Source organism: Otolemur garnettii, unplaced genomic scaffold (assembly GCF_000181295.1).
Source record: "Otolemur garnettii isolate 467f Iridium unplaced genomic scaffold, OtoGar3 scaffold00027, whole genome shotgun sequence".
NCBI lineage: Eukaryota > Metazoa > Chordata > Mammalia > Primates > Galagidae > Otolemur > Otolemur garnettii.
The window spans coordinates 649692-675431 of record NW_003852422.1 but is presented as its reverse complement, the minus strand read 5'-3'; the positions used below and the strand labels follow the sequence as shown (position 1 = coordinate 675431).

At 52.5% G+C, this 25740-nt stretch overlaps 1 protein-coding gene across 2 annotated transcripts in view; it reads left to right on the top strand.

Annotated features, from left to right (window-relative positions):
• NFATC1 (nuclear factor of activated T cells 1) overlaps positions 1 to 25740 on the top strand; it is a 70866-nt gene that overhangs the window by 3904 nt on the left and 41222 nt on the right. The window contains exons 1-2 of one of the 2 annotated variants that reach the window (XM_012804310.2): positions 65 to 171; positions 9740 to 10844. In XM_012804310.2, coding sequence (XP_012659764.2) covers positions 84 to 171; positions 9740 to 10844 — 1193 coding nt within the window. In that variant the 5' untranslated portion in view covers positions 65 to 83. Of the gene's footprint in view, positions 1 to 64; positions 172 to 9739; positions 10845 to 25740 lie in introns of those variants that run through there. The other variant, XM_012804309.2, reaches the window with a different exon arrangement.

Here is a 25740-nt window from a genome sequence, read left to right as displayed (position 1 = left end):
ACGCCGAGGACGCGCCGCCGAGCGCCGGGCGCAGGGAGCCCCTGGCCGAACCTAGAGACCGGGACCCCAACCCGGACCCAGACATGACGGGGCTGGAGGATCAGGAGTTCGACTTCGATTTTCTCTTCGAGTTTAACCAGAGCGACGAGGGCGCAGTCGCGGCCGCCCAAGGTGGGTCAGGCCGGCCGGGAGGGGCGCGGGGCCCTGGAGACTTGGGGGCACGTGTGCCTGGGACTTAGAGGGCTGGGGAGACTTGAAGGTGCAGGGAGCCAGAAAACTTGGAGATTTGGTGGATGCCGGGGGCCTGGGGCGCTCCCAGGGTCCAGTTCGGGGTCGGGGCGTGTCCTCTCCCCCTTTCAGTTTCGGCCGCCCCCCCAGCCCTATCCCGTCCTCTCCGTGGGACCCTCAGGTCCTCTGGTCAGGCCCGGACCACAGGCTCCCCGCGGGCGCCTGGGTGCAGCGGGACTGGCGCAAACACAGGACCTAATGGAAGGCAGAGAGGCCACCTGTGGACTGAGCACGCTCTAGGCGCAGGTGGTTTTCAGCCTCCACCGTGGACTTGCTGGCAGACAGCATGAGGTCTCCTTGGAGAGAGCTCCCGATGGAGGAGGACAGCCCTTCTTTTTCAGGGTGGCTGTGTGACACTTCTGCGAGGGGAGACAAGTGTCCAAGGCACAGGACTTGGACATTGTTGTCTGGGGACAGATGGTCAGCGGCAGTGCCAGAGGGCAGTAGGAAGCGGGCCCTCAGGGAGTCCGACCCCCCTGCTTGGTGCCCTGGCCCTGACACCTGGGCATCCCCCTTGCAGAGACTCTGGGTTGAGACTCTGGTTTTCAAGTATACACCCCGGGTGCCAACACTATTTTCTTTCATTTTCTCTTCTGTAAAAAAGGTTCTACTTAAACAGCAACTATAAAAAACTCCTCCCCCCTGCCAGTTGACATTCTTGAATAATGAGAGAGCCCCCAATATGGCACGCCCTGGGCAGGCTGCTGCTGGGCCTGGAAGAGGTTGCCCCAGAACCCACTCTAGCACCTGGTTTCCTTTGTATGCACCACCCCCCTCCCCAGTGAGTCAAAAGCCTGTCTCCTTTCTGTCCCTCCCCATGTGCAAATGGAGTTCAGGAAGAGAGTGGGGCCTTGGCAAGACCAAGTCTATAGTGATTGTATGGTGGTGTAAACCACATCCTCCCACCATGACCCTCTTCTTAGATGTCTACTGTCTTGTTCCGTTTTTTTTTCTTTCTCCAAAAGAAATGCTGCTGCCCAGCTAGTGCTACCCAATGCCCACTGTACTCTCTTCCCTGCCACTGTCCCCTGGGAGGACATTCAACCCTTTTCTCTCATCTAAGGCTGTTGTTCCAGGTGGGGTCAACACAGGTGACGGGGAGGGGGGCAGTCAGTAAGGGCAGACCCAGCTCCTAAGGTGTGCTCTGCTCTGTGGCTGCCCTGGTGCTGTGTGAAGCCTTCTTGGGGCTCAGTCCCCAGCTAAGGAAGTCAGTGGGGTGGACAGAGGAGCCCCCACCTTGTGCTTAGCCCCCTGACTGGTTCATTGAGAGATCTCATTCATGAGCAGTTTGCCATGGGGGACCCCACTCCTGACTTGCTCATGCTGTGAAAATTGGTCCCAGATGAATGTGGCTACCATGAATTCTGGCCCATCCTTGATAGCCCTTTAAAGACCCTGTTTGGGTAGAGACTCTTGGGGCTTGTGTAGGGCTGCTGTGCACACCCTGTGACTGTGTAGATAACTGACCGTGGGCCCAGTGAGAGGTGCAGTGGGTAGAACCAAGGCCTGTGCTTTGATCTGGGCCTGAGTTCTGGGGGAAAAACACATGGCACAGGCCACTTGGGAGGAGGCTGGCCAGCCAGCTGCCTGGTCCTGGCTGGGGATAGCATACCTTGAAGGAGGCAGTAAGTGCCTGGTGACAAGGGCCACTTCTGTGTCACATACAATAGCTGCTGTGTGACAATGGTTGTTACTGGCATCTTTCTGCCACATTTTGGATACGTGATGTAGCCATTTAGTCAGTACAGGCTCATCTGGGCACAGCACAGGAGGCCAGTTTGTGTGGCTGTCTCTTGCAGACTGGGTTATTGGGGTGCCACAGTTTATATCCATCCTGAGTGGGGTGGAGCTCCTGTTGGCCTCAGATGTACAGACTCTGGGGAGTTCAGGGGTCCTCCTGACCAGGAGGCAGGTGGCCACATGTGGGCCAGGACATGGTCCCCTTGCATGCTGGGCATGTCCTCACCAAACAGACTCCTTGGTAGTTTTGATTTGAACCAGAACAGGTGGAAAAGCAAGGCCCATCAACACCTGGCCCAGACAGGGAAGAACTGGTCTGGGGCTTTAGTGGTGAGCAGAGTGAGACTGGTCTGGGGCTTCTCAGCAGTGGGCAGACTGAGGCCCTTGGGTCTACCTGTTTGGTGTTGGCTACGACTGGTGCCTGGAGCCCAGCACTTGGCACTCTGGGGTCAGCAAGAGCGGGCTCTGGGAGGGGGTCCAGAGCTGGGAAGAGTCCTTCCCATTTTGTAGTGTGAGAAAAGTTGCTAGAAAGTGTGCCATGTATATATAATGAGCAAGCCTGGGGATGAACAAATTAATGAATAATTATGAGATCAGTTGCAAAGCAAGATAATACTGCATTTTATAGATGGTGCTGAGCACAAAACTCCCACTTTATCAAGAAGGGCATGGCCAGCCCTGGGCACAAGGGGCAGTGTGCCTTTCAAGCCCCCATGAAGGGCATGGCACCCTGGCCTGGTGAAGGCTGGGCCTGGGCTGCTGCAGTGGGGTCCTCTGGCCCTGTCAGGAGCCACTCCCTCTTCTTCTGGGCTGGAATCTTGGGGAGGCTCTTTGAGGGAGGGACTGGGTCTTTAGGTCCGAAGTGTTGAGCAGGTGCAAATAATAGCTATTTATTGACTATTTGTTAGGAGAGTGAAAAGAGAATTTTTAAAATAATTTGCCCTGGGCAGGGCAGAAGAGAGACCTGAGCTGAGTGCTGGCATCTTCCTTCCCCCACCTCCCCCCAGGAGGAGGCAGGGCCTGGGCTTTCCTGCAGAGAGGGGCCTCTGCTCTGGGGCTCAGGAAATTGCTGCTGTGCTCATCAGCCAGGAGGCAGGCGGGCCCCTTCCCGCCCCAGGGCTCCTGTTTTCTAAGTTATTTTGGCCAGCTGATCTGATCAGTGCCAATGCTGTCGCTGTGGCAACTCCAGAGGAAATGGGCCCTGGCCTCTGGGTTGGGGGCTGGCAGCCCCCTTGCAGTCAGGGCCACCTTCCAAACCTCTGCTAAGATGACAGAGTGTCTGCCCACTAGTCTTCTGGGGCATTGCTGGAAGCCCTTAATAGTTCACATGTGGAAAAGGGATGTTCTGCAGAGATGAAGATCTGAGGACTTTCTATCCTCAAGTCCATTTTCACCAAACAGTGGTGATTTCTCCTCTCCAGGAGACCAGGGAGCTGGGACTGGTGGTGGCTGCAGCAGGAAACCGGTGGGGGTGGTGGTGTTGAGGGCAGAGTGGCCTCAGGAGAGCTTGGAGTTCCGCTCAGCAATGTTGCAGGAAGCCCTGGCGTTGCAGAGAGAAGTTCAGTGAAGAAGAGGCATCTATGTGATGAGAAGCCTTCTGTGTCCTGTTTTTCAGAGGAAGAACACAACTAGTAATGAAAACTGGGATATCTGGGATATTTCTTAATTCTTTGAAAGCCCAATTAGGAAGTGGTACTTAAGTGTGTCTGTAGGGCCTAGGGGAATGTTTTGGTACTTCTTGGAGAAATAGCAGGCTAGGGCTGGCCCAGGTTGCTGAAGGGTCCTGAGGAAGATGATGGTGTGCTTATTTATGGAGCATTAAATATTGTTTATTGCTGCTGTAATGAGACCATTCTGTTTGCCTTTATAAATCTTTCTGTCAGATTGTTGGGCGAACAGCCAGCGTCTCAGAAGCTGTTGCTGTCTGTCACCCGTGTGGCCTTGCTGTGGCCCCAAGCCATCTCTGCTGTCCCTGCGTCCCGATTAGGCAGTGCTTTCTCAGGGCCCAGACTCAGTAGCCTCCAGCAGTAAGGTCTTGGCGTTTGTTGTTTTGTATGGCTGTGCCATTGTATTTCTGATCTATGCAGAGTTCTGATCCTGCCTTGCCCAGGACAGCCTCTATGGCCATCTAGAAGGAGGCAGTGTGGCGTCTGTCTGGAGAGCGGGTCTCCTGGCAGGCTCATTCCAATTCTGTTTCTAGCCATGTGTCCTGTGGTTCAACCCCAGCAGTGCTACAGCGAAGTTCCTTATAACAAAAATTAAAAAGTCATTTGTGATGGGCCATTTCTTGGAGTCTCAGAGTTTGTGAAAGATGAGTGCTCCTGCTGTGGCCAGAAACAGTGGTTCTTGTTGGAAACAACTGACTTGTCACCATCCTTGCCTCTGTGCTGGAGAGTTGGTGGCCTTCCTGTCCCAACTCTGCTTCCACTCCTGGTGCAGAGCAGTGCCATGGATCTCGGGGCAGTCTCAGTAGGCAGAACACTGCTCATCTGCACTTCCCCAAGGGGAAGTTTACTAGTGTGGTTCCTTTGTGCTTGTTCAGAAATAATAAAACTGCATGTTCTGAAATAAATTATACCTCAGAATTACACAGAATACTTCTGACACTCTGAGGTGTTGAGTTTGCCAAGGCCAAGGGGGCCTGGCCAGCCTGAGAGCCAGATGCACATCCCACTGGCTGGCCAAGTCCCACATGTGCCCACCCGGGCACCTTTGTACTCAGGCGGCCACATGAGGTGTTCTGTACAGGATGGGGACCCTGCAACCATGTGAGGCCTGCGAACTGGAGAGCTGAGGAGAGGGGAGTATCTGCCCTCGGACAGTGGCCCACTGTTAAACAGTGTTGAACTTGCACCCTGTATTTGCTTAAAACAATGCTTTCTTTTGTCACTTGCACATAATCTAATGAACCCTTCCTGGCAAATGACAGGTCCCCAGACACCAGCAGTTCAGTGACTGATGGGTGTTGAGCTCTTCACCGGCATCTGATGTGACATAAATCAGCCCAAACATCTCAGAATCCTTCAGAGTTACTGGAAATATTTTCATTCCGTGTAAATGTAATCCCTTTGAATACTTAAATAATTCAGATTTGAATATACTCTAAGTGGCTCATAAACCCAAATTGAGTGGAAGCAACAACGGGGGAGAGGAGAGGAGGCCCCGGCTGCCTGCCTGGGGAGGAGGAGCAGGACCTTGTGTCTGTGAGGGGGTCTGCTGCCAAGGACTGTCACGCCTACCCCTGCAGAGAAGGCAGCTTCAAGGCCACGGTCAATCTGCAGACTGTGGTTGAGGGCTCACAACCAGGTTTAGGCATGTAAACTTTCATCTTGCAGTTTTTCAATTTAGGGAAACTCATGCTTAGGTGAATCATTTTTGCTTTTTAAAAAAGGCATTGTTTTTTCCTTTCCTCATTGAATCAGTTTTACTGGAGTACTTTTGGGACCCTGTGGGGGTCAGGGCTGTCTTGGGGCAGATGTCTCTGCTCTCGGCAGGGTCTGGCGTGAGGTTTCTGTCCCTGCCTCTCTTGACACCCTTGGCCCTTTCCACATGAGCTCCATCTCTCTCACAGCCCCCAAAGGCCTTTATACAGTCAATAGTCAGATTTGCCTTCTCTTCTGGCCTTCCCATTTCATCTAGAACCTTCCAACCATTGTCCGTGCTGGCCCTGGAGCCTTGGGTGGTGGGGGCCCCAAAAGTTGCTGTGCTCATTACTAGGTTTTTTGTTTTTGAGACAGAATCTCACTATGTCACCCTGGGTAGAGTGCGGTGGCATCACAGCTCACAGCAGCAACCTCAAACTCTTGGGCTTAAGTGATTCTCCTGCCTCAGCCTCCTGAGTAGCTGGGACTACAGGTGTCTGTCACAACGCCCAGCTATTTTCTTATTACAATTGTCATTGTTGTTTAGCTGGCCCAGGCCAGGCTTGAACTAACCAGCCTTGGTACATGTGGCTGGCGTAGTAACTACTGTGCTATGGGTGCTGACCCTAACAGTTTTTTTTTTTTTAAGTTCTTCAAAGTTATGTTACTATTCATGAATGACAGCTGAACTGTGGGGTCAGTTGTATCTGAGAAATAAATATTCTTTTAATTGGGAGAAAGGAAGCTCTGGGATCTACATTGATCAACTGCAGCTGAATTTCCTCAGGGTCTGTACAGCTGCAGGGCGCTCCCAGGCTGTGTCCTGGGAAGCCTGTTGCCGGGCACTGGAGGGTGCTCCCACCAGGGATCAGGTAGCTGGGGGATGCGTCCTGTCAGCTAGGTTTACTGTTTCCCCCCAGCCTCACTCCTGGAGTCCATGATTTTGTTTAAAATGAAAATTCTCTTTAATTGAATGTTATGTTACTCTTAATACTTCAAATAGAAGAAAGGCCCTGGAGGAGTAAATGCCCAGCAGTGGGTGTTGGTGTGAGTCCCCAGTATCAGACAGAGACTGACCATGGCACAGTCTCTCAGGTGGAGAGGGTCAGACTCTGCGTCACCATTGTCAGGACATTTCCCCCTGAGGACGGCATCTGAGGGTGGATCTGGCCCTTCTGGGGTGTTGCCCTGCAAGCTTGGTCAGGGCAGCTGGAGCTTCTGCATCCTCTCAGGCTCTGGAGGCTCCAGGTGGTACTTCAGGCTGCTCTGAGAGCTAAAGAGCAGAGGCCTAAGGAGGAAGCCATTTGGGTGCTGAGACCATGCAGGTGCGGCTGGCACGAGTGAGTGCCTAGGCATTCGGGCAAAGTCTGTGACTAGGGGTACCCAGAGAGAGTGTCTGAAGACCCAGAATCATCTGCTGCTCAGGCCACAGAGACATCTAGAAAGGCCTTGGGGATGTGGTCATCAGAGAAACTTCCTGAAGAAATGCGTGTTTCAGATGGCGACCGGCAGGGAGGGACCCATGGGGCGGAAGTTCTGTGTTCAGTAGTGAACACAGAACCAGGAGTGGATCAAGAAGGAAGCCTGTCCCTGTGAACACATAGTTTCATACATATGTTTTTGACATTCTACTTACCCTTCCCAGGTTCCACTGAAGTGTCAGGGTGTGTCCACGGCCCTGTCCCGTCCACTTCCATTCTGATTACCTAGTCAGCATCTGCCTTCTTACTGGAGGGTGGATAGACGCTGGCAGTACCTTCTGCGCTTTTTGAAGTGAAAGTGCTGAGTTGGGAAACGTAGCAGGAAAACCTCTGAGTCTGTGCTGCTTACCAACATGTCTGTTTATGTGGGATACACATAGTGCAGAAATGGGCAGGTCGCTTTAAAGAAACACTGCCTAGCCAAGGTGTTATCTTTTATACAATTTTTGGTAAAAATACAGAGCAGAGTAGAGGCAAGAGGCGCTCTGTCTTGCAGGTAGAGCCCCTGATGGCTGCAGGACAAGGCCCTCCCAGTGCAGCCAGAGTTACCGTCAGATGAAACTCAGCCTCACTGCCTCCCTCCGGCTCTGGTGCTCCTGCCCTGGCTGCCTTCCTGCTTCAGTGGGACTGAGAGTGCCCCTGAGTGCAGAGTATGTGGTAGCCCAGGGGTCTTCTTGGGGATGGTCCTGGTGCAGAATACTGGGGTCACACAGGGGCAGAGGACCCCTGCCTGATGAGCTTGCTGTACCACGGCCTGGGCTCCCAGGCTCAGCAGAGCCTTCCTGAGTGGTCACCATGACATTCAGGCCAACTTCTACAAGGGCCACTGCCAGCCTGGATACCCAGGGGCTGGCTCTTTCCTCAGTAGCTTCACCTTTTTCTCTAGGAAGTAGCTTTTGGGGGTGATTTTTTAAAAAGACTCTAATCTAAATTTTAATAGTAGGTCACAGCTTTTTTCATCAAGTAACCAGTGACTATGTAATCTGGGGAATATCCATTCATCCATTAGTCCATTTATCTGTAGACAAGGGTGCATCAGTCCAGGGCTGGGTATTATGGCTGGAGCGGATCTCGGGGATTGCCTTTGTGTTCTTAATGGGTGGCCAGGCTGGGTATGGCATTGGGGATGGGACACTGGGCTCCACTAGTTGCCACGTGCGACTGTGTGGAAAGGAAGGACTCCTGAATGCTGAATGTACACACCCTGTGCTCTCTCGGCTTCAGGGGAGCTCTGCGATGCTCCTGTACTCTGGAAGGGTGTCCTGTTGTGAATGGGGAGGCAGGACTTGGCACAGCCAGGACCAGCCCCATTTTCTGTCTGAGCTGGAGGGGCCTTTCCGGCCTAGGGGCGTCCTGAGCAGGACTTGCCCCAACAGCTTCTGATTTCCTCCATCGTGCTGCTGCCACTCTTGTCACGGCTCTGCCTCCCCCAGTGTCTGGGATTTCTAGAAGGTAGCCCATGGCTCTGTGAGACTGGGGGCTGCTGGACAGGGGCTCAGGGTGCCCTCAGGGGGAAAGGCCATTGGGGATAGCAAACAGCAATGAATGGAAGGACGTCCTGATGGCAAGGATTCTAAAAGACGGATCATCAGAGAGGGTGGTTGGGTGGCTACTTGTGGAAATAGATTCCTATCTACAGGGGTACTAGTTAATAAATACTAGGGCATTTGTAGGGGTACTTTGAGGCCCTTAATTTTGGTTGGGTTTGTCCTTGTTGGTTTCTGAACCAGGACACAGCAGAAGGGCAGTTGTGTCCTCGAGTAGAATGTCTTCAGGTCAGTGTACATGAACCCGAGATGGAGATAAGGTTTCCATGTGCTCCTTTCCATTACTCAGAGACCTTGGAATACTCATCTCTCAGCCTGTGATAATGAGGTTCCAAGATGTTATAAAAGTCTTCTCAAATGAGAAACCCAAAAGCATGTCTTGCTCGTTTAACTTTCTGATCGCACTAGTAATTTTAAAAATGTTTTATTGGCTTGTAATTAACACATAATGATTCTTCAATCCGGCTGTGCCTTTGCCCTAAGAGACGGATCCCTAGGCCATGAGGATCTGCACTAGGGGGACCCCAGCATCTATGTTTTTATTATTCCTTGAGGGATTTTCTTTGTAGCAAGTGGTTGGGGCATCTTTGAAGTGATTAGCCTGTGAAAACTTACTTAAGTGTTTCGGTCCCTGTATCTGAAACTCGTCCTTCCCTTCCTCCATCACCCATTCATCCGTTAGTCCATCTATCTGTCCATCCATCTGTCCCTCTATCTCTCCATCTGTCCATTCATCATCCATCCTTTTGTTAAACAAACGGAACACGTTTTATGTGCCAGGCACAGTCCTAGGTTCTGAAGAAAGCTCTGAACAGCGAGTGAACCAAAACAGACTAAGGCAGGCAAAATGTGCTGTACTGTGAAACTTGGTTTTACTCACTGGAGAGAACGAGGTGAATGAGTGAATATGTGGAGTGTTACACTGTGATACGTGGTAAACTAGAGAAGGTTTTCCCAGGTGTGGGGTTAGGGGACTGAAAGTAAGCTGGGTGGTGGGAAGGCAGTTTTTGAGTACAGAGCAGAAGATGATGCTGGGAGCCGCAGGGCAGCTGTCTGGGGGCATCGCAGCAGCGGGAAGTGGGGGAGGGGTCTTGTGATGGTACTGAGGAAGGAGGGCTCTGGGGACCCAACTTGTTGGTCAGTAGGACAGGGGTGGTCCCTCTGATCTGTCAGGCTGTGTGATTTCAGGAACGTTGCTGAGGCCCTCTGCCTGGGTCTGGGGCAGGGGGCTGGCAGATGACCAGCCCTGATTCTGAGGGCTCTGATGTGTGTGGTCTGTGTTTCAGGACTGTTCCTCATGCTGCCTTCTTTCTCCTTCCAGAACACTACAGCTATGTGTCCTCCGGCATCAGCTCCGCCCCACCGCTCCCCACAGCACACCCCTCCCTGCCAGCCCCGTGCCACAACCTGCAGACCTCTACCCCGGGCATGTCGGCTGTCCCTGCAACAAGCCACCCTGTTGGCTACGGGGCGGCTGTGGACAGTGGGTCCTCAGGGTACTTCCTCTCTTCCGGCAGCATCAGGCCCGATGGGGCCCCGGCCTTGGAGAGCCCTCGAATCGAGATCACCTCGTACCTAGGTCTGCACCACAACAGCAGCCAGTTTTTCCACGACGTAGAGGTGGAGGATGTTCTCCCCAGCTCCAAGCGGTCACCTTCCACGGCCACGCTGAGCCTGCCCGGCCTGGAGGCCTACCGCGACCCCTCGTGCCTCAGCCCGGCCAGCAGTCTGTCCTCACGCAGCTGCAACTCCGAGGCCTCCTCCTACGAGTCCAACTACTCGTTCCCCTATGCGTCCCCCCAGACCTCCCCGTGGCAATCTCCTTGTGTGTCCCCCAAGACCACGGACCCTGAGGAGGGCTTTCCCCGCGGCCTGGGAGCCTGCACCCTGCTGGGGTCCCCAAGACACTCCCCATCCACCTCGCCCCGCGAGAGCATCACGGAGGAGAGCTGGCTGGGTGCTCGTAGCTCGAGGCCAGCGTCCCCCTGCAATAAGCGGAAATACAGCCTCAATGGCCGGCAGGCCCCCTGCTCACCCCATCATTCGCCCACGCCATCCCCGCATGGCTCCCCACGGGTCAGCGTGACGGAGGACACGTGGCTGAGCAACACCACCCAGTACACCAGCTCTGCCATCGTGGCGGCCATCAACGCCCTGACTACCGACAGTAGCCTGGACCTGGGCGACGGTGTCCCAGTCAAGTCCCGCAAGACTGGCCTGGAGCACTCGCCCTCAGTGGCACTCAAGGTGGAGCCGGCCGGGGAGGACCTGGGCACCACCCCGCCCATGTCTGACTTCCCACCCGAGGACTTCCCCGCCTTCCAACACATCCGGAAGGCCTCCTTCTGTGACCAGTACCTGTCAGTGCCGCAGCACCCCTACCAGTGGGCTAAGCCCAAGGCCCTGACCCCCACGTCCTATGTGAGGTAAGCTGCTGGACGGGGGGAGGGAGGTGGGGGTGGCAGGGGCTCCCTGGAGCTCTGGAGGCCAAAGTCAGGGCAATGTCAGCAGGTCCTTCTGGGCTGTGAGCAGGGTCTGTCCCAGGCCTCTCCTTGAGATTCTGGAGTTTGTGGTAAACCCTTGGTGTTCTGAGTTCATAGAAGCAGCCCTGGATCTCTGCCTTCCCTGCATGCAGCTTTCTCCCTGTATGGGGTGTGCCTCCAAGTTCCCCTTTCATACTGACTCTGGTCTTGCCAGGTTAGGGGCTGCCTGCTGGCCTCGATTCCTGCAAAGACCTCTTTCCCTTAAGGTCACATTCTCAGCTACTGGGGGTTAGGCCTTCGATGTGTGCGTCCTGGGGGCACATTCTGCAGGTTCATAGACAGGTGCACACAGCTGCCTCTTCAGTGATGCCAGACTGAACCCTCCTGCTCACGCTTTCTTCTCCAGTCTTAATTGCTGTCACCACGTGGGGTGCAGATGGGACCTCAGCTCAGCAATCCCCCAGAGCAGCCAACTTGCTGCGTTTCGAGGACAACATAGCCGCCTCTTCCTGGGAGACTCACTGGCACATGCTGGCAGCCTGGCTGGAAAGCATAGGCAGGTCTTGGGTTATGGTCTTAGTTTTTAATGGTGTGAGGGTTGTTCACTCTCTGCTTGTCATCTCAGCCAGCCCAGTGTTTTTACTTTTGACTAAATGGCTTCCCTATCAGGCGGGAAAGTGGCTTGGCAAGGTACTTTCTGCCCTGGGTTTCTATCTGAGGCATGAAAATGTCCACACGGTGGTCCCCATGGCCCGTAACAGCAGGACTGAGGCCTGGTCCCTAGGGCGGCGTCTTCAGCTACTCACAGCCCTCTGTGGGCAGCCAGGGTGTTCCAGGCGTGGTGTTTTCTGGCTTTTGTTTTTCCCTGCTCTATTTTTCATTAGAGGGCATTGTGGAAGCAAGATTGGGCAGTGGGCGGCCAGTCTCAGCAGGGTGTGCCTGTGAGGTGGATGTGGGTGGCTTAATTCCAGGCTGTGATGGGCTGAACCTTGTTGGAAGTTGGTGGCCCAGAAACAGTCAGAGCGCCGGCAGCTCTTACGCACTCAGATGGTACCATGTTTAGGGTCCCAGGCAGTAGGGATGTTGCAAGGGGTGGGAATTACTCCAACTCTTCCTGATTTGGGCTGGCGCCTCTCCCATCCTGTTAATACCATGCGATCTGAAAGGCTGATGTGTTCAGAGTTGTCATCAGAACTAGTCTATCTCAGGACCAGGATTTAATTCATAAACAGAGTGACTTAAAAAGTCCACTTGGTGGCATTTGACAAATTTAAGAACTGTTTATGCCTGCTATATCATCACTCTTATTTACTTTAAGTATAATAAAAATAAAGAATGTTTTAAGCTGACAAGCATATAGTCACGTGATTACTTTGTGTTATGACTGCCTGCGTTTTCACAGACAGTGAAGTCATTGTCACTCAGGATGACGCCATCCCATGTAACCGTGATGGGAGAGTGAAGAGTCCCCAGGAAGCTGCTCAGCCTCGGGAGATGCTCTGCCCTGGAGTCCTGGCTTTGTCCGCAGGAGTCGATCACCAGGGTCTACAGCGGGGTGTCCAGCAGGGCAGGCTTCTTCTCAGCCTGGGCTCTATTCCTGGCCTCTGCCTACCTGTGTCCCTTCACATCGTCTCTTCAGTGTGTCTCTGTCCCAATGTCCCCCTTTTGTTAGATGCCAGTCACATGGACCAGGGCCTGCCCTGACCACCCCACCTGGGCCACTGCAAACACCCTTTCTCCAGAAACCGACACACTGGGGGTTAGGGCCCCAGACTGTGAGTTTTGGGGGACACAAGTGAGCCCTCATAGCCTGTCTGGGCAGCTGAGTGAGGGGCGGGATGCTTTAAGGTGGAATCTGTCCCTGGTTCCTGCTTGTCTGTGCAGCAGTCGTGCTCAGGAGCTTTGGGGTTTCCTCTGCCCCTGTGGGACCTGCCTTTGATTCAGCAGTTGGAAGCATAGGTTGCAGTGTTTTTCCTTTGCTGGAGAGTTTTAGTGATACTTCTGTGGCCAGATGGCTCTGTTACCTTTATCTCTTGGTCACAGAGTGCCTCTGGTGAGCTGTGATGTCCATGACATTCCTGTAGGTTGTACAAACAAACACCACTGGTGAGTGCACCAGCCTATCTTCGGGGCTTTGCAGTTAACCTTTCCCACTGTTTTGGTTCCACATCAAAATATGTTTCCTGGTCCCTGGAGATATGTTTCCATGTGCTCTCGTTAACAGTTGCTCTGGGGCAGTTAGGAGGCAGGTTGAAATGTGGTGTTAAGTTATTTTGCTGGTGGTGGAGGGGGGACTTCCTTCCCTACGAGCACCTTTCAGTCTGTGCCCGTGAGTGGGCCTGGTGCACAGTCGCACATCAGCAGAGCTCCAGCTGTGCCACTGGAGGTGCTGTGTTTTTAATTATCTCCAAAGTTTGGGGTAGAGAATTCACTGCAGCACAGTGGGCTGCCCTGTGGCCATCCTGTGCTCCAGCCCCATCTGGCATGGAAGGGGCCTCTAGAGGGGCAGTGCGCTATGCTGCTCTTCTGCCGAGGGCTTTTGGGCCTGGGATCCCCTCCTGCCAAGTGCCTTTTCAGTGGGTTGGCATCAGGGCCCCTGAGTCTGTGCAGAGATCTGACAAGCCCACGGGGCTTCAGAGACACGAGAGCCTTGCTGCAGCTGAAGAAACGGAAATGCTTCTGAAACTAGTAAGAGGACTTGATAGAATTTCTGCTTTTAGAGTTGAGATATTTTTAGGTTTAACTGAATGATGCTTCTACTGTTAAAGCGTAGAAATCACAGAACTCACAGGTAACTGGCTAGAACCACCTGCCAGTAACAAATCAGAATTGTACGCGGCACATCCTAGCGCCAGATGAGGCAGCTTCGTCAGGAAGGAGTGGGTTTTCCTTCCCACCTCGCTTCCTTCCTCAGTGATACAATCCCTGTGGAGGGAAGGCATGTTCAAATGTCTGTGTTAATAAGTGCCCGTTTACATGGGATTATTTCTGAATGGTAGTTTCGGATGGTGGCTTTTAGAGATTTTTAACTTGTTTTTTTGGGAGGGATAGAGTCTCACTTTGTCACCCTCAGTAGAGTGCTGTGGTACCATAGCTCACAGCAACCTCAAACTCTTGGGCTCAAGTTATCCCCTTGCCTCAGCCTCCCGAGTAGCTGGGACTACAGGTGCTCACCACAACACCTGTCTATTTTTAGAAACAAGGTCTCACTCTGGCTTAGGCTGGTCTCCAACCTGTGAGCTCAGGCAATCCACCCACCTCATCCTCCCACGCCTATAATCACATCGTGGGATTATAGGCATGAGCCACCAGACCTGGCCCTAGAGATTTTTATATTCACCTAAAGTTTAAACAGTTGTTTCTTCATTCAGTAACTCAGCCAAATTTAACAGAGTGCCTGTTACAGGTGGCACGCCTGTCCCTGGGGGCTGCTGTCGTGTGAACATCTTTTATTTCTTCTATAACAGGCTCATGGAAAGTTTCACCTTTTGAGGTTTTAATGTGTTTAGCTACCGTAATCTCTGAAGTTAGCTTTTTTTTTAATTTAATTTTTAGGGGCGAGGTCTTGCTCTGTTGCCCAGGCTAGAGTGCAGTGCTGTCATCATAGCTCACTGCAGCCTTCAACTCAAGAGCTCTAGTAATCCTCTTGTCTCAGTCTCCTAAGAATCTGGGATTGTAGGCACCAGTGCCTGACCTGAATTTACCTTTAAAGGGGCAAAGTGAGAGGAAGAATTTAGAATTAAAAAGAAACTAGTCTGGGGAAGGCAGAAACATTTTAACATGAGTCTTCTTGTAACATTAACAGCATATTTGTTGAATTAAATTCTTATACATGAAAGATTGCTTTTTGGCTTAAACTCTTAAAAAGAAGTAAATATTTTCTGGAGGCAGAGTCTAACCCTTGGTAGAGTGCTGTGGTGTCACAGCTCACAGCAACCTCAAACTCTTGGGCTTGAGCGATTCTCTTGCCCCCGCCTCCCAAGTAGCTGGGACTACAGCCACCTGCTACAATGCCTGGCTATTTTTTGTTACAGTTGTCGTTGTTGTTTAGCTGGCCTGGGTGGGGTTCGAACCCGCCATCCTCAGTGTATGTGGCTGGTGCCATAACCACTGTGCTATGGGCACCAAGCCAAGAAGTAAAATTTTTAAGGGAAATAATAAGCTTAATGAACAATTTTTACTTAGAGCCTGCTTGGTTTAAATGGTCAGACATAGTTGTGTCTAAATCAGTTTATTTCAGACGTTGTTTCTTTTAGGTTTTTAGCTTCAATACTGAAGATTTTAGGAATATCAGTAACTTTTGTGTTAGCTTTGAAAGGTCTCATGAGTCCTGTATTGCATTGTATAAATTACGTGAACATTTCAAAGTTCATTCTAATTTGGAACGAGATCAAATAACAAGTAAACCTTTTTTTTTCTTTCTCTGAATATAAATCCCCACTGGTCCCATCAGGTAATTTCTGTGGAATTGGGCAGCTATTTTGCTCTTGCTAGGGTCCTAGCCATTGCAGGTGTGATTTCAGACCACGAACCTATGGGCACTATAGGCCCAGAGCACTCCCAGCCTAGCAGGACACAGAATAGTGGCTGTGGGGTCTTCCCAGAGCATTCCCACTGCCCCACCTCCCTGGAAGATAGTAGGCTCCAAGTTAAGGTTGTGGAATTGCCCCTGATTTGAAGAGCACCTTATGGCTGGGCCTTGGCCTTCTGTACAGCACTGTTCGTGCCCCATTTTTAATGATGTCTCCATGTAAGTCTTCCCTGTTGTGGCCTCATAGACTGTTGTTCTGGCTCTGGAAGTTAGCTGTGGCACCTCTGCCTGTGGCTGGGTCCTCAAGACTCTCCCTTCCCTCTTCCAGGAGAGCTGAGCTTAGAGTCAGCCACTGACCATGAGACCAGGAGGGAACCAGGGCTGGGGGTGAGAGCAGCCTGTCCTTGGGCAGTTCCACCTTCACAACTGACGACTCCCATCTGGCTGTGCCAGGACCTCCTGGGACTCCCATGTGGATGAGGGGATGTGGGCTCCTGCTGCCCATGGATGGGTGTCTCTTTGTGCTCACTTTGACCTTGGAAAGAGTCTCGCCACTCCAGGGACCTGCTTCCATCTGCCATCAGTGCTACAAGGGGAGTCTGCAGCTCCCATCTGTGTCTGGTGCTGCTCGGTGGATGAGGATGCTGTCAGGCTGGTCAGGTCCCCAGGGCTCTAGGGATGACCGACAAAGCTGAGCCCCAGGCCTTGGATGAGCTGACCTCAGTCCTGCACCCAGCGCCTACTGCAATAGAGTTCAGCTCTCTCATCTTGAGACCTGCCCAAGCCAGGCAGGGTGAGGGAGACACAGGCTGGCCTGAGTCACAGGCCCAGGCCTCAAGGGTACTGTGAGTGGCCCAGGGACAGCCCCCCTGGGGTGCCCCCTTCTGCAGGCTTCTGCAGGGGAGGGGCTTCAAGCTCCAGACTCAGGACCCAGGGCAGCCACAGGAGGGACTGGGGAACATCAGGGGAGATAGAGCCACAGTCACATGTTGGTGAGGACCTGTTCTTAACTGCCATCCGTTCTTCCTCCCCCAACAGTGTGGACAGGGCACCTTCCCATGTATTGTTCAGCCGATTTCTGGAGTTGGCAGTTGACAGCGGGCGGTGCACTTTGCAGTCCGATTTCTAACTAGAATGATGCCCCTGGGGACCCAGCCAGGGCTGTGAAGAGGAGCTGTGGAGACAGAGGCTCCTGTGTCTGCCCGAGGGGCGTGTGGGAGGACACCGCCTTCTTTCTCCACCACACGTAGTTCCTTGCACGCGTTTTACACATGCAAAGGGGAGCTGATGCCCTTCTGTGCTCCTAGGGAGGATGAAAAATCAGAGCCTTCATGGCTTCACACTCCGGATTTCAGGTTGATCACTGAGGTCTGAAGTGTTGGCTGGTCTCACAGGGGAGTGAAGCTCTGAGTGTTGGCTGGTCTCACAGGGGAGTGAAGGGGGCCAGGGGTCACTGTGGCCCTGTCTGTGTGGGTCCTCCCATGCCTGGCGGGGCAGCAGCTGTGCCCTTAGGAGCCCTCCTCAATCCTGAGTTTTCCCAACTGTTAGTAGTACACTTGGGGGGGATGTCCGGTGCAGACGTGTGTCGGTGACCACAGAAGAAACAGGACTGGTTTCTGCTCTGGTGTGTTCTCCAAGGAGAGAGCTAGGCAGTGCTGGTGACCTGGCCTGCAGCCAGTGGCTGGGGTGAAGCACAGCCCTGCTTTGGGGTTAAAATTTAGTCTGAATATAATAACTGTTCACATTTAAAATTAGATTCTTAGAAGCAAATTTATAGGATTTATTTTCTAATATTTCTTGGATTCTTGAGAAGTTCTTTTACTATGACGGAGTGTGTTTTTATAGAAATGCTTTTAAAGTTTCTGTTGAAAGCTGAGGCTCAACACAGGTATTAGGTTGGTTTTTGATAAAGACAGTGGTTGATAATCTGCCACTGGGATATAGCTATTCCCTCCAAGAGTCCCTGTGTGAACACTTCTGCCCCAGCCTTGAGTTCCCATCTATTTCTTATGCTGTCCCTCAGTGCCTCCTGGGCGAGCCCCCTGTAGACAGGAGGAGCCCACACCCCAGTTTGGTGCCTGCTCAGGACTGTGGACTCTGAAGGTGGTCAGCAGAGCCCTGCTGCAGCTGATCTGCTCTGCGGGCAGAGGCTCTAGTCTCACGGACCACATCGTTGTCTCACGGGAACCTGGGACATCAGGGACAGGGATGTCGTCCTGCCCATGATTGTGTGTATCAGGACTCGTGCGCCTTTGGCATAGTCCGAGGTCTGTCACCAGGTGGTGGCTCCTCCCTGCTGCTCAGGCTGCTGTTTTCAGAGTGGGATGGCCCCATAGGTGGGACGCATGGATGTGCTGCCCTGCTCCCCATGGGGATTGTGGCTGATGTGTTCGATGTGCTCAAGGGACCCCTTCTGACCCCTGCTTCCTTCTGGAGCCCACAAGGTGGTTGAATGGTTGGAGCCAAAGGGCCCTTCCTGTCCTGTGTTGTGAGCAGTCCTTGGCGGGTGTCATCTGCCTGTTTATTGCCAGAGCTTCACATCTGTGATGACAGATTACCAGTGACTCTGGGGATGTCTGAGAAAGTGTTTGGGGTCCAGGAAAAGTCTCATTAGGCAGTGACTGGGCCTGTTTGCCATATGAACTCAGGGAGAGGTGGGTGACAGGTGGGAGGGAGGTCCACAGTGGATGGACCCTGGACTAAAACCACGCAGTCTGTGAGTCTATCCATGCTCTGGAGTTCCCCCCCCCCACCTGCCCCTTCCTCCTATCCCTCAGGCCATGATCTGGCAGGGGGCACCTCTTCACTCTCTGACCCCTGGAGACGGGCAGCCACCTATGAGGGCAGAGGAGGGGGCAGAGATAGCAGTGCCCATGGCTTTGCCTGGCAGGAGGATGAGCCTGGATTTCCTGGTGCTCGCACCACCCCCGTGTGGTTTTGTCCTAGGGGAGGGAGTGGGGGTATATAGAGCAGGAATGACTTAGATTTTCCAGAAAGCGGGGGAAATCTGCTTCCTCCAGTTCCCACACCTGGCTCTTATGGGATTCCCAAATCTTTTGTCTAAAATGAAAATCCATCTACTGCCTGTGGTGTAAAGGGCAGCACTGTGACTCTGCATCAAGGCCCTGAGCCCAGTGTGCCCACCAGGGAACATAGCCCGCTCATCCCACCTGGCTGCCTGGCCTGCCCCCCAGCATGCTGGGCTCCTCTCTTCTCCTACCCCTCTCCCTCAGGTGCTGGGCTTCCCCTAGCACAGGCACCAGGAATAGGTCCAGGGCCTTGGGTCCCTCTCCAGGGCTGCTACCCAGGGTGTGGGGTCTGGGAGTAGTAGGTGGAGGATGGGCTACCCAGGGTGCTGGGCAGGGGAAGCAGGCCTGAATGTGTTCTACTAAACATTGCCTGGCCTGCCCCAGGCCCTACCTGCCACGCGTTACATTGCTGCTGCCTGCCAGGTGGCGTATCTGCCCCACAGCCTGGCTCCCTGGGTCACAGGTGTCCAGTAGGCCAGTCCCTCAGATGGACAGTGCCAGTCTGGGGGAGCCCCCAGGGCCTTTCCAAACTTATCAGAAAAAAAAGGCCGCTTGTTGAATCCTGGACTAAAACCACACAGTCTGTGAGTCCATCCATGGGCAGGGCAGGGGACCCTGGGCACTGCATGGTTGGGAGTGTCAAGATGTGGCAACCTGAGATGTGGCACCTATAGGCCTTGCAGCTCGTGCTGAGTACCTGGCTGGACTTGGGGCTGACCTCTCTAAGTGGGGAGGACCTTTCCAGGGTACCTATAGGCCAAGTGCCCAGGTCCTGGGCACCACCACCCACCAGCCCCTGCAGGCCCAAAGCTGTGTGAATGGCTGGAAAACACATGGATGCCCTTTATTTTCTTAAATTTAGGGGAGTGAACCCCAAAACTAAAGAATTGGGAAGCCTTTGGCTGCAGAGAGCGCATCTTGTTAGGACAGAATCTTGTTTTCTCAAGCTTGGCTTTGTGGTCATCTTTGGTCCACGTCAGTCCTGTGAAGTCACAGGGCCTCCATAGCATCTGGTATGATGAGCTCATGGGCTTCCCTCTTGGAAAATTCAAAACTGAAAGGACTTTTCCCAAACTGTCTAGACAAAAGATCTGCCTTACGGAGGCCTCTGTGGTAAGGGGTCTGGGTAGGACTCAAGGCTGTTGGGGAGGCCTCTGTGGGGATGGAGTCTGGGACAACCCTTAGGCAGCCTCTGGCTTTTTGGTAAATTCAAGCCAATTTGTGAAAGCTCTCCAGGGGTGGCCTCAGGGCAGAGGCTGAATCCTCTGGAGCCTCACAGAGAAGTTTCTTGTGTTTTTGGTTATTCAGATCATCATGACTTTCACTATAGAATATTTTCAAAATGCAGATAAAAAGAAAGAAAAATGCACCCTGATAAGCCTGTGACTGAGCTGCTCCATGGCTGGTCTATTTATTGAATATCTTTTAAAATTAATCTTGAATGATTTTTAGTCTTTTACATTTATTACAGACAATTTTAACTATGTGCAGAGCCAGAGAGCCTGGTGTCTGAGCTCCCAGGCCACCTTGGCTTTGAGGATGACTTAATGGGCCATTTGCCTCCCCCACCTCCCATTTTGAAGAAAATCCCAGCATCCTGTTATTTTATCTACAGATATTCAGTATGTCTCTCTCAAAGGAACTGATTTTTAGAACCTGAATTGAAAATCATAATATGGCTTTGCACCCCTTAAATACATAGAACTATAGTTTGCCTATATATAATATAATAAAAAGAAACTAATATTGATAGCATTATCACATCTAATGGTTGATTTAAAGCAATCCCTTGGCACCATCAAGTTGGAACCCAGGTGCCGGCGGCTACTTTCTGTAGCTGTGCTTGGCACCACTCTGCCAGCCCCTCTGTCCCAGCACAGGTACCCCCACATTGCAAAAGAACAAAGGGGGCTTGCCTTGCCTCTATCCCGGCTCACCCTTGAATTGACCTATATCCAGGGCTTGCTGGGGCCTGACTCTGTTTGGTCAGAATGTCACTAGTCCCTGGGGCTTCAGAATGACCTAGCTGTAAGTGAGGAGGCCATGGCACAGGAGGGGCGAGTGTGGCATCTGCTCTTTCCACGGTGGTCTTGATGCAGCCACCGCCCCTGGGAAGGAGCTGCTGGGTGCCTTGTGAACTCTAAAGCACTTTGGTGAGCAGTTAGTGATCACTGAGATAACTATTCCCATGTCTGGGCATTGGGTCACCAGGCCTAGTGGCAGTGCAGAGTTACAGCTTCTCCACTGTGGACTGTCAGGCTAACACGTGCTCCTGAGGAGGGCAGAGGCCGCATGAGGAGGGAAGAGCTGTGTTGACAGAGACGTGCATTTGTGGGGTTTCCATGGAGCTTTTCCTGAAGTGAAGGAGGCTGTGCCTGTGAATCGGTTGGGGTGGTCAGAACCAGTCAGCACCAGTCAGCACTCTGGTGGTCGCCTGTGCTGGGCCCAAACCCATGGCTCTGGGCAGTACACGGGAACTGGGGACACTGGCGGCATTTGCATCTCTGATGTGGGACCACCGTGTGCAAGTCATCCGAATGCCATGAACCTGCATATAAAACACCACTCACACCTCTGCTGGGCCAGGGAGACTGAAAGCTTAGGAGAATACCAAAGGCTTTTCTCATGGGAAACTGGTGGTCTCAGCAGCCAAGGATTGTAAGATTCAGACAGGGAGTGTGGGGGGTGCCCACCTGCAGCTGGAGGCTGGGGCGGCCCCTGTCACCACAGTGGCATGCCTGCTACCATCCTACCCACAGTGCTGCCAGCCCGAGGAGCCTGAGGCCCAACCTTGTGGGCTCCATGCTGGCTGGCAGGTCTGGGAGGGGGTTTGGATGTGACCTGTCAGCAAAGCATCTGGACCCCCAGATGGGCAGCACACAGCAGTGCAGAGGGTGAGGTTGGTCAGACACACACAGTGGCCCACCTAGGCAGCATTCTGGGCAGGAGGACTTGGGTGCTGTGTGGCAGGAGCCTCCTGGCTCCCTGGGCGGTAGAAGAGGTCGCAGCAGCCATAGCATTGGGGGTTTATGTCGGACTTCATGACACATGTGCACAGCTTTACTCTGTAACAGTCAGAGGTTTCGAGGAAGCTATAGGATCTGCACCCTTCTCCGTGACCTTGTGTGTCTCACCCACAGCCCAGCACGGTGCCAGGTGGCCAGCACTGCTGTGGGGTGCTGTTGTCTCTGGAGAGCAGGACAAGTCCTGAGGGTGGTTGAGGCCCAGCCATCCACCATTCCCTCATTTAACCCCCCAACTGCTCCCTGGGCCATGTATCGTTACCCCATCTTACCAGCAAGAAGACTGAACAAGAATTTAGGAAAAGCAGGTCAGGTGCTTGAAGCCATCCTGTGTGTTTGGAATAAATGGCAGCAACAGTGACTCAGGGGCCCTGAGGCCAAGTGGAGCCACCTTCTGTGCCTGCCCGACTAGCCACAGGCGCTTGGGGCAAGCAGGGCGTGACTCTGTGTGAGCAGGCTTGAGGACAGGGCAGGGACATGTCCCAGTTCCTTTGGCTAGTGGGTCAGTATCCCTACGTGTGTCCTGTGCAGTATGTTATGACACTGTCCCTCGTGGGATCTTTTCACAGCCCATAGCCTACTTTATGAAGTCAGTAGGTTTTTCTTTATTGTTGCCTGTACTGAACACCAAGAACAATGACTGGCATTTGCCATTTGCCAATATTGATGGCAGCAAATGTCCCCCCGGATAGCCTCGCTGAGGGTGTAAGGTTTGCCTGCCAGCAGCTGTGTGGTCACCTGGGCCCTGCGTGTTTTCAGTGAGATGAAGGGAAGAAGCCAAGGGGATGCTTGGAGGTCTAGGCATTTCTAGAAACTTTACGCTGATGGTTTAGAAGTATTTGTTATTCATGCATGGTGTGCTGGAGTATTGGGTGAGGACACAGACATGCAGCTTTGGCACCAGGACTCACGTTGGAGAGTCTGCGTGGCTGGTGAGTGGCCCTCTCAGTTCCCCAGGGAGAGCAGCAGGGGTAGGCCCTGACATTAATCATGTGGGTGTCATGTCACTGGTACTTATAACAGCAGAGGACCCAAGACAACCCAGAGTGTAGCAGTGGAAAACAATGATTTATCTGCTAATCTATGATGCTGTGATTGCTGTTCTTAAAGTGCTAAAATGTTCAAAATATGATCTTTCTTTTAAAAAGGAGAGGATGGGATACCAGATTATATATTTAATTTTATTATTAAGCTAGATAGTTTCTGGGGGGAAAATGCATATATACACCCTGTTACTGATACAGTTTCCTAGGCTGGTCTCAGAGGTCTCAAGTGTTTGGGATCATGCCACGTGATCTCCTTTGTACAAAGCATGTGGGCCTTGGATGTATAGTTAACCACCTGTTTCCTTGGTTGTTTTGAATGTCACTTTTTAAAAATTCAAATTAAGTTGAAGGTGAGTTTGAAGTGCACAATCATCCACCCCATGCTTAGTGCTTTAGCAGGGGCCCGTGGCAGGGGCAGCTTGTGGAGAAGTCTTCTTTGAGGGCCACTCTGAGTTGCCCTGGGGGAAGGATGGGGAGGGCTGGTCCCTGTGGTACAGGGTGGGCTGGAGCACAGCTGCAGTGGCTGTGGTCTTCACACATTGCCCCAGTTTGGGTCTTTTCTCTAAACCAGAGACAAAAATTGGCATTTTTTTGTGTCCTGCCAAATTCATGCTGGAAATTTCCACTCAAAACCAATAATCTTAGTTGTCTGAATAACAGTTTTTTTTTTTTTTTTTTTTGGAGACAGAGCCTCAAGCTGTCCCCCTGGGTAGAGTGCCGTGGCATTACAGCTCACAGCAACCTCCAACTCCTGGGCTCCAGCGAGTCTCCTGCCTCCGCCTCCCAAGTAGCTGGGACCACAGGCGCCCGCCACAACGCCCGGCTATTTTTTGGTTGCAGCCTTCATTGTTCTTTGGCGGGTCCGGGCTGGGGATTTGAACCCGCCACCTTAGGTGTACGTGGCTGGCGCCTAATAACAGTATTCATAATGAAAATTATTCTTTAAGATGAATCTGTAGATGATTCAAGAGGAGAACCACAGTCCTGGGCTGTGTAGCAGCATTGGGTGAGGACAGGCCACACAAGTGAAGGTGGTACCCTGAGGTTGTCATATCCTATTTACACTGCACCCTTGCTGTGTTGGGATGTGTTCAGGTACAGGAGGACTTCCCCATGGGTCCCAGCGGCCTACAGTGTCAGCATAGTTCCCTGCACTGCAGCTGAGCAGCTCTGGAGCCACGGGCTGAGCCACAGAGCTCAGTGTGCAGGATGCTGTGCCCGCCAGGCACTCACAGGGGCAATGAAAGACTTGCAGTGATGAGGCCACCTAAGGACACATTTCTGGGGTGTGTCCCTTTCATCGTGCAACTGATGCACACAAATTCATTCTTACATGATGGTTGAGTTAAAGATGGTTTAGGCAGGGCAGCGCCTGTAGCTCAGTGGGTAGGGCGCCAACCGCATACACCAAGGCTGGCAGGTTCAAACCCAGCCTGGGCCAGCTAAAATAGCAATGACAACTGCAACAACAAAAAATAGCCGGGAGTTGTGGTAGGCATCTGTAGTCCCAGCTACTTGGGAGGCTGAGGCAAGAGAATCACTTAAGCCCAAGAGTTTGAGGTTGCTATGAGCTGTGACACCACGGCACTCTACTGAGAGCAACAGCTTGAGACTCTGTTTTAAAAAAAAAAAAAAAAAGTGGTTAAGCAGCCGTGTAGCTGGGAAATACAGCTGCCTTTAACCAAACTGTGGAAAGTAAACTTCTCTTCTTCCTTCTCTTTTCTTCTTAATTTCTTCATAAATTCTTTTCATTATGAATTCTGTTTTTCATTTGTTTTTCTATTTGTAGTGGAACAATAGTGACTTTACTTGGATCAGTCCCACATAAAAGTGACAAGGCAACAGTGGAGAGTTGCCTGAGGTGTTCACCACAGGCCTGGCTGGTCTGGCCACAGGACCCCCAGCTATCTGCTGTGCATGCACTGAGCCTTGCCTGCTGCTTCCCTCCGCCAGACATATACCTGCCCAGACCCACGGGCCGTTCTGCAGAGCTTGCTCCTAGCGCTGTGCGGGGCTCAGCTGCCTTCTTTCTGCCTGGCAACCTCACTGGAAATGGGGTGTTGATGCTGATAAGGAAATGTCTCTGACAGCCATGGCCCATGAAGCTGCTGAGTGCATCATGGTGCTTTCTTTTTCAGGACACCCGTCGTCTGATTGCTCTTTAATAGCACTCTGAAGCTGTGGTAGCTCTGTGAGTGGATGGAATGGGAGATTGCAGGCTGGTCTGTGCTCAGCCCTGGTCGTGGGCAAACATGGAGTCTCAATGTGCTCACAGGGTGATGCTGTGTGTGGGGTCGAGTTTCTACAGAGATTTCTAAGGTTGCGCTCATACAAGGGTACACAGGCCCATGATGCTGGGCTTCCAGTCTTATCCAGGGTCAGGAGGACAGCCTGGCTCCATCTGCCTCCTGTCTCCTGCAGACAGCATTCCTGAGGGTGGTCCTTTCAGTGGAAGTGTCACTCCTAGAGTTCCCGGGCCCTGGGCAATCCAGGGTGGGCTTTAGAGGGGTCAAGGAAGGGGCATCAAGGAGGCTCCTTCCTCCACAAAGAGTCCGCCTGCCCCATGCCTGCCTCTTGCCTGCTGGCCCCACACATCAATCTCTGCAGGCTGACTGTCACCTTCAGTTGCATTTTTTAACTTCTGCCCATGGCCACAGAAGGGAGAGTCTAGGTTCATTTCACAGCACGGTGCCCTGGACTTGCCGGGCAGAGGCAGATGTGGGCATCTCTGGCTCAACCTGAGGTCAGGGCCTTGGTGCCCAGGCAAGGAGCAGGGGCCAAGCCTCCCAGCCTGTCTCCCACTTGGGCAGAGCCTGTGGGTTGTGCAGCCCACCTTGGGTTGACTTCCTGGGCCATGCATGCCTCTCACACAGTAACCAGCAAAGCTACCGGGGCACCTGGGGTGTCTTCAGATACTTCCACTTCTAAGGTTCTGAGTCCATATGAAGCTTTTAATGTCATGGAATATATAGTCTTGTCAAGAAATAGTTTTTATAAGTGTTTTATACTTTTGGAAATTACATGTTGATTCCATTCAAACTGATTTTCTGAGGTTTTCATTTTTCTTTTAAAAATAAACCTTTAATGTAGGTGTGGTGGCATCTGTAGTCCTGACACTCCAGAGGCTGAGGCAGGAGGATCTCAGGGCCTAGAGTCTGAGGCTGCAGCGAGCTATCCTGACCCCACTGCATTGCAGCCTGGGTGATAGAG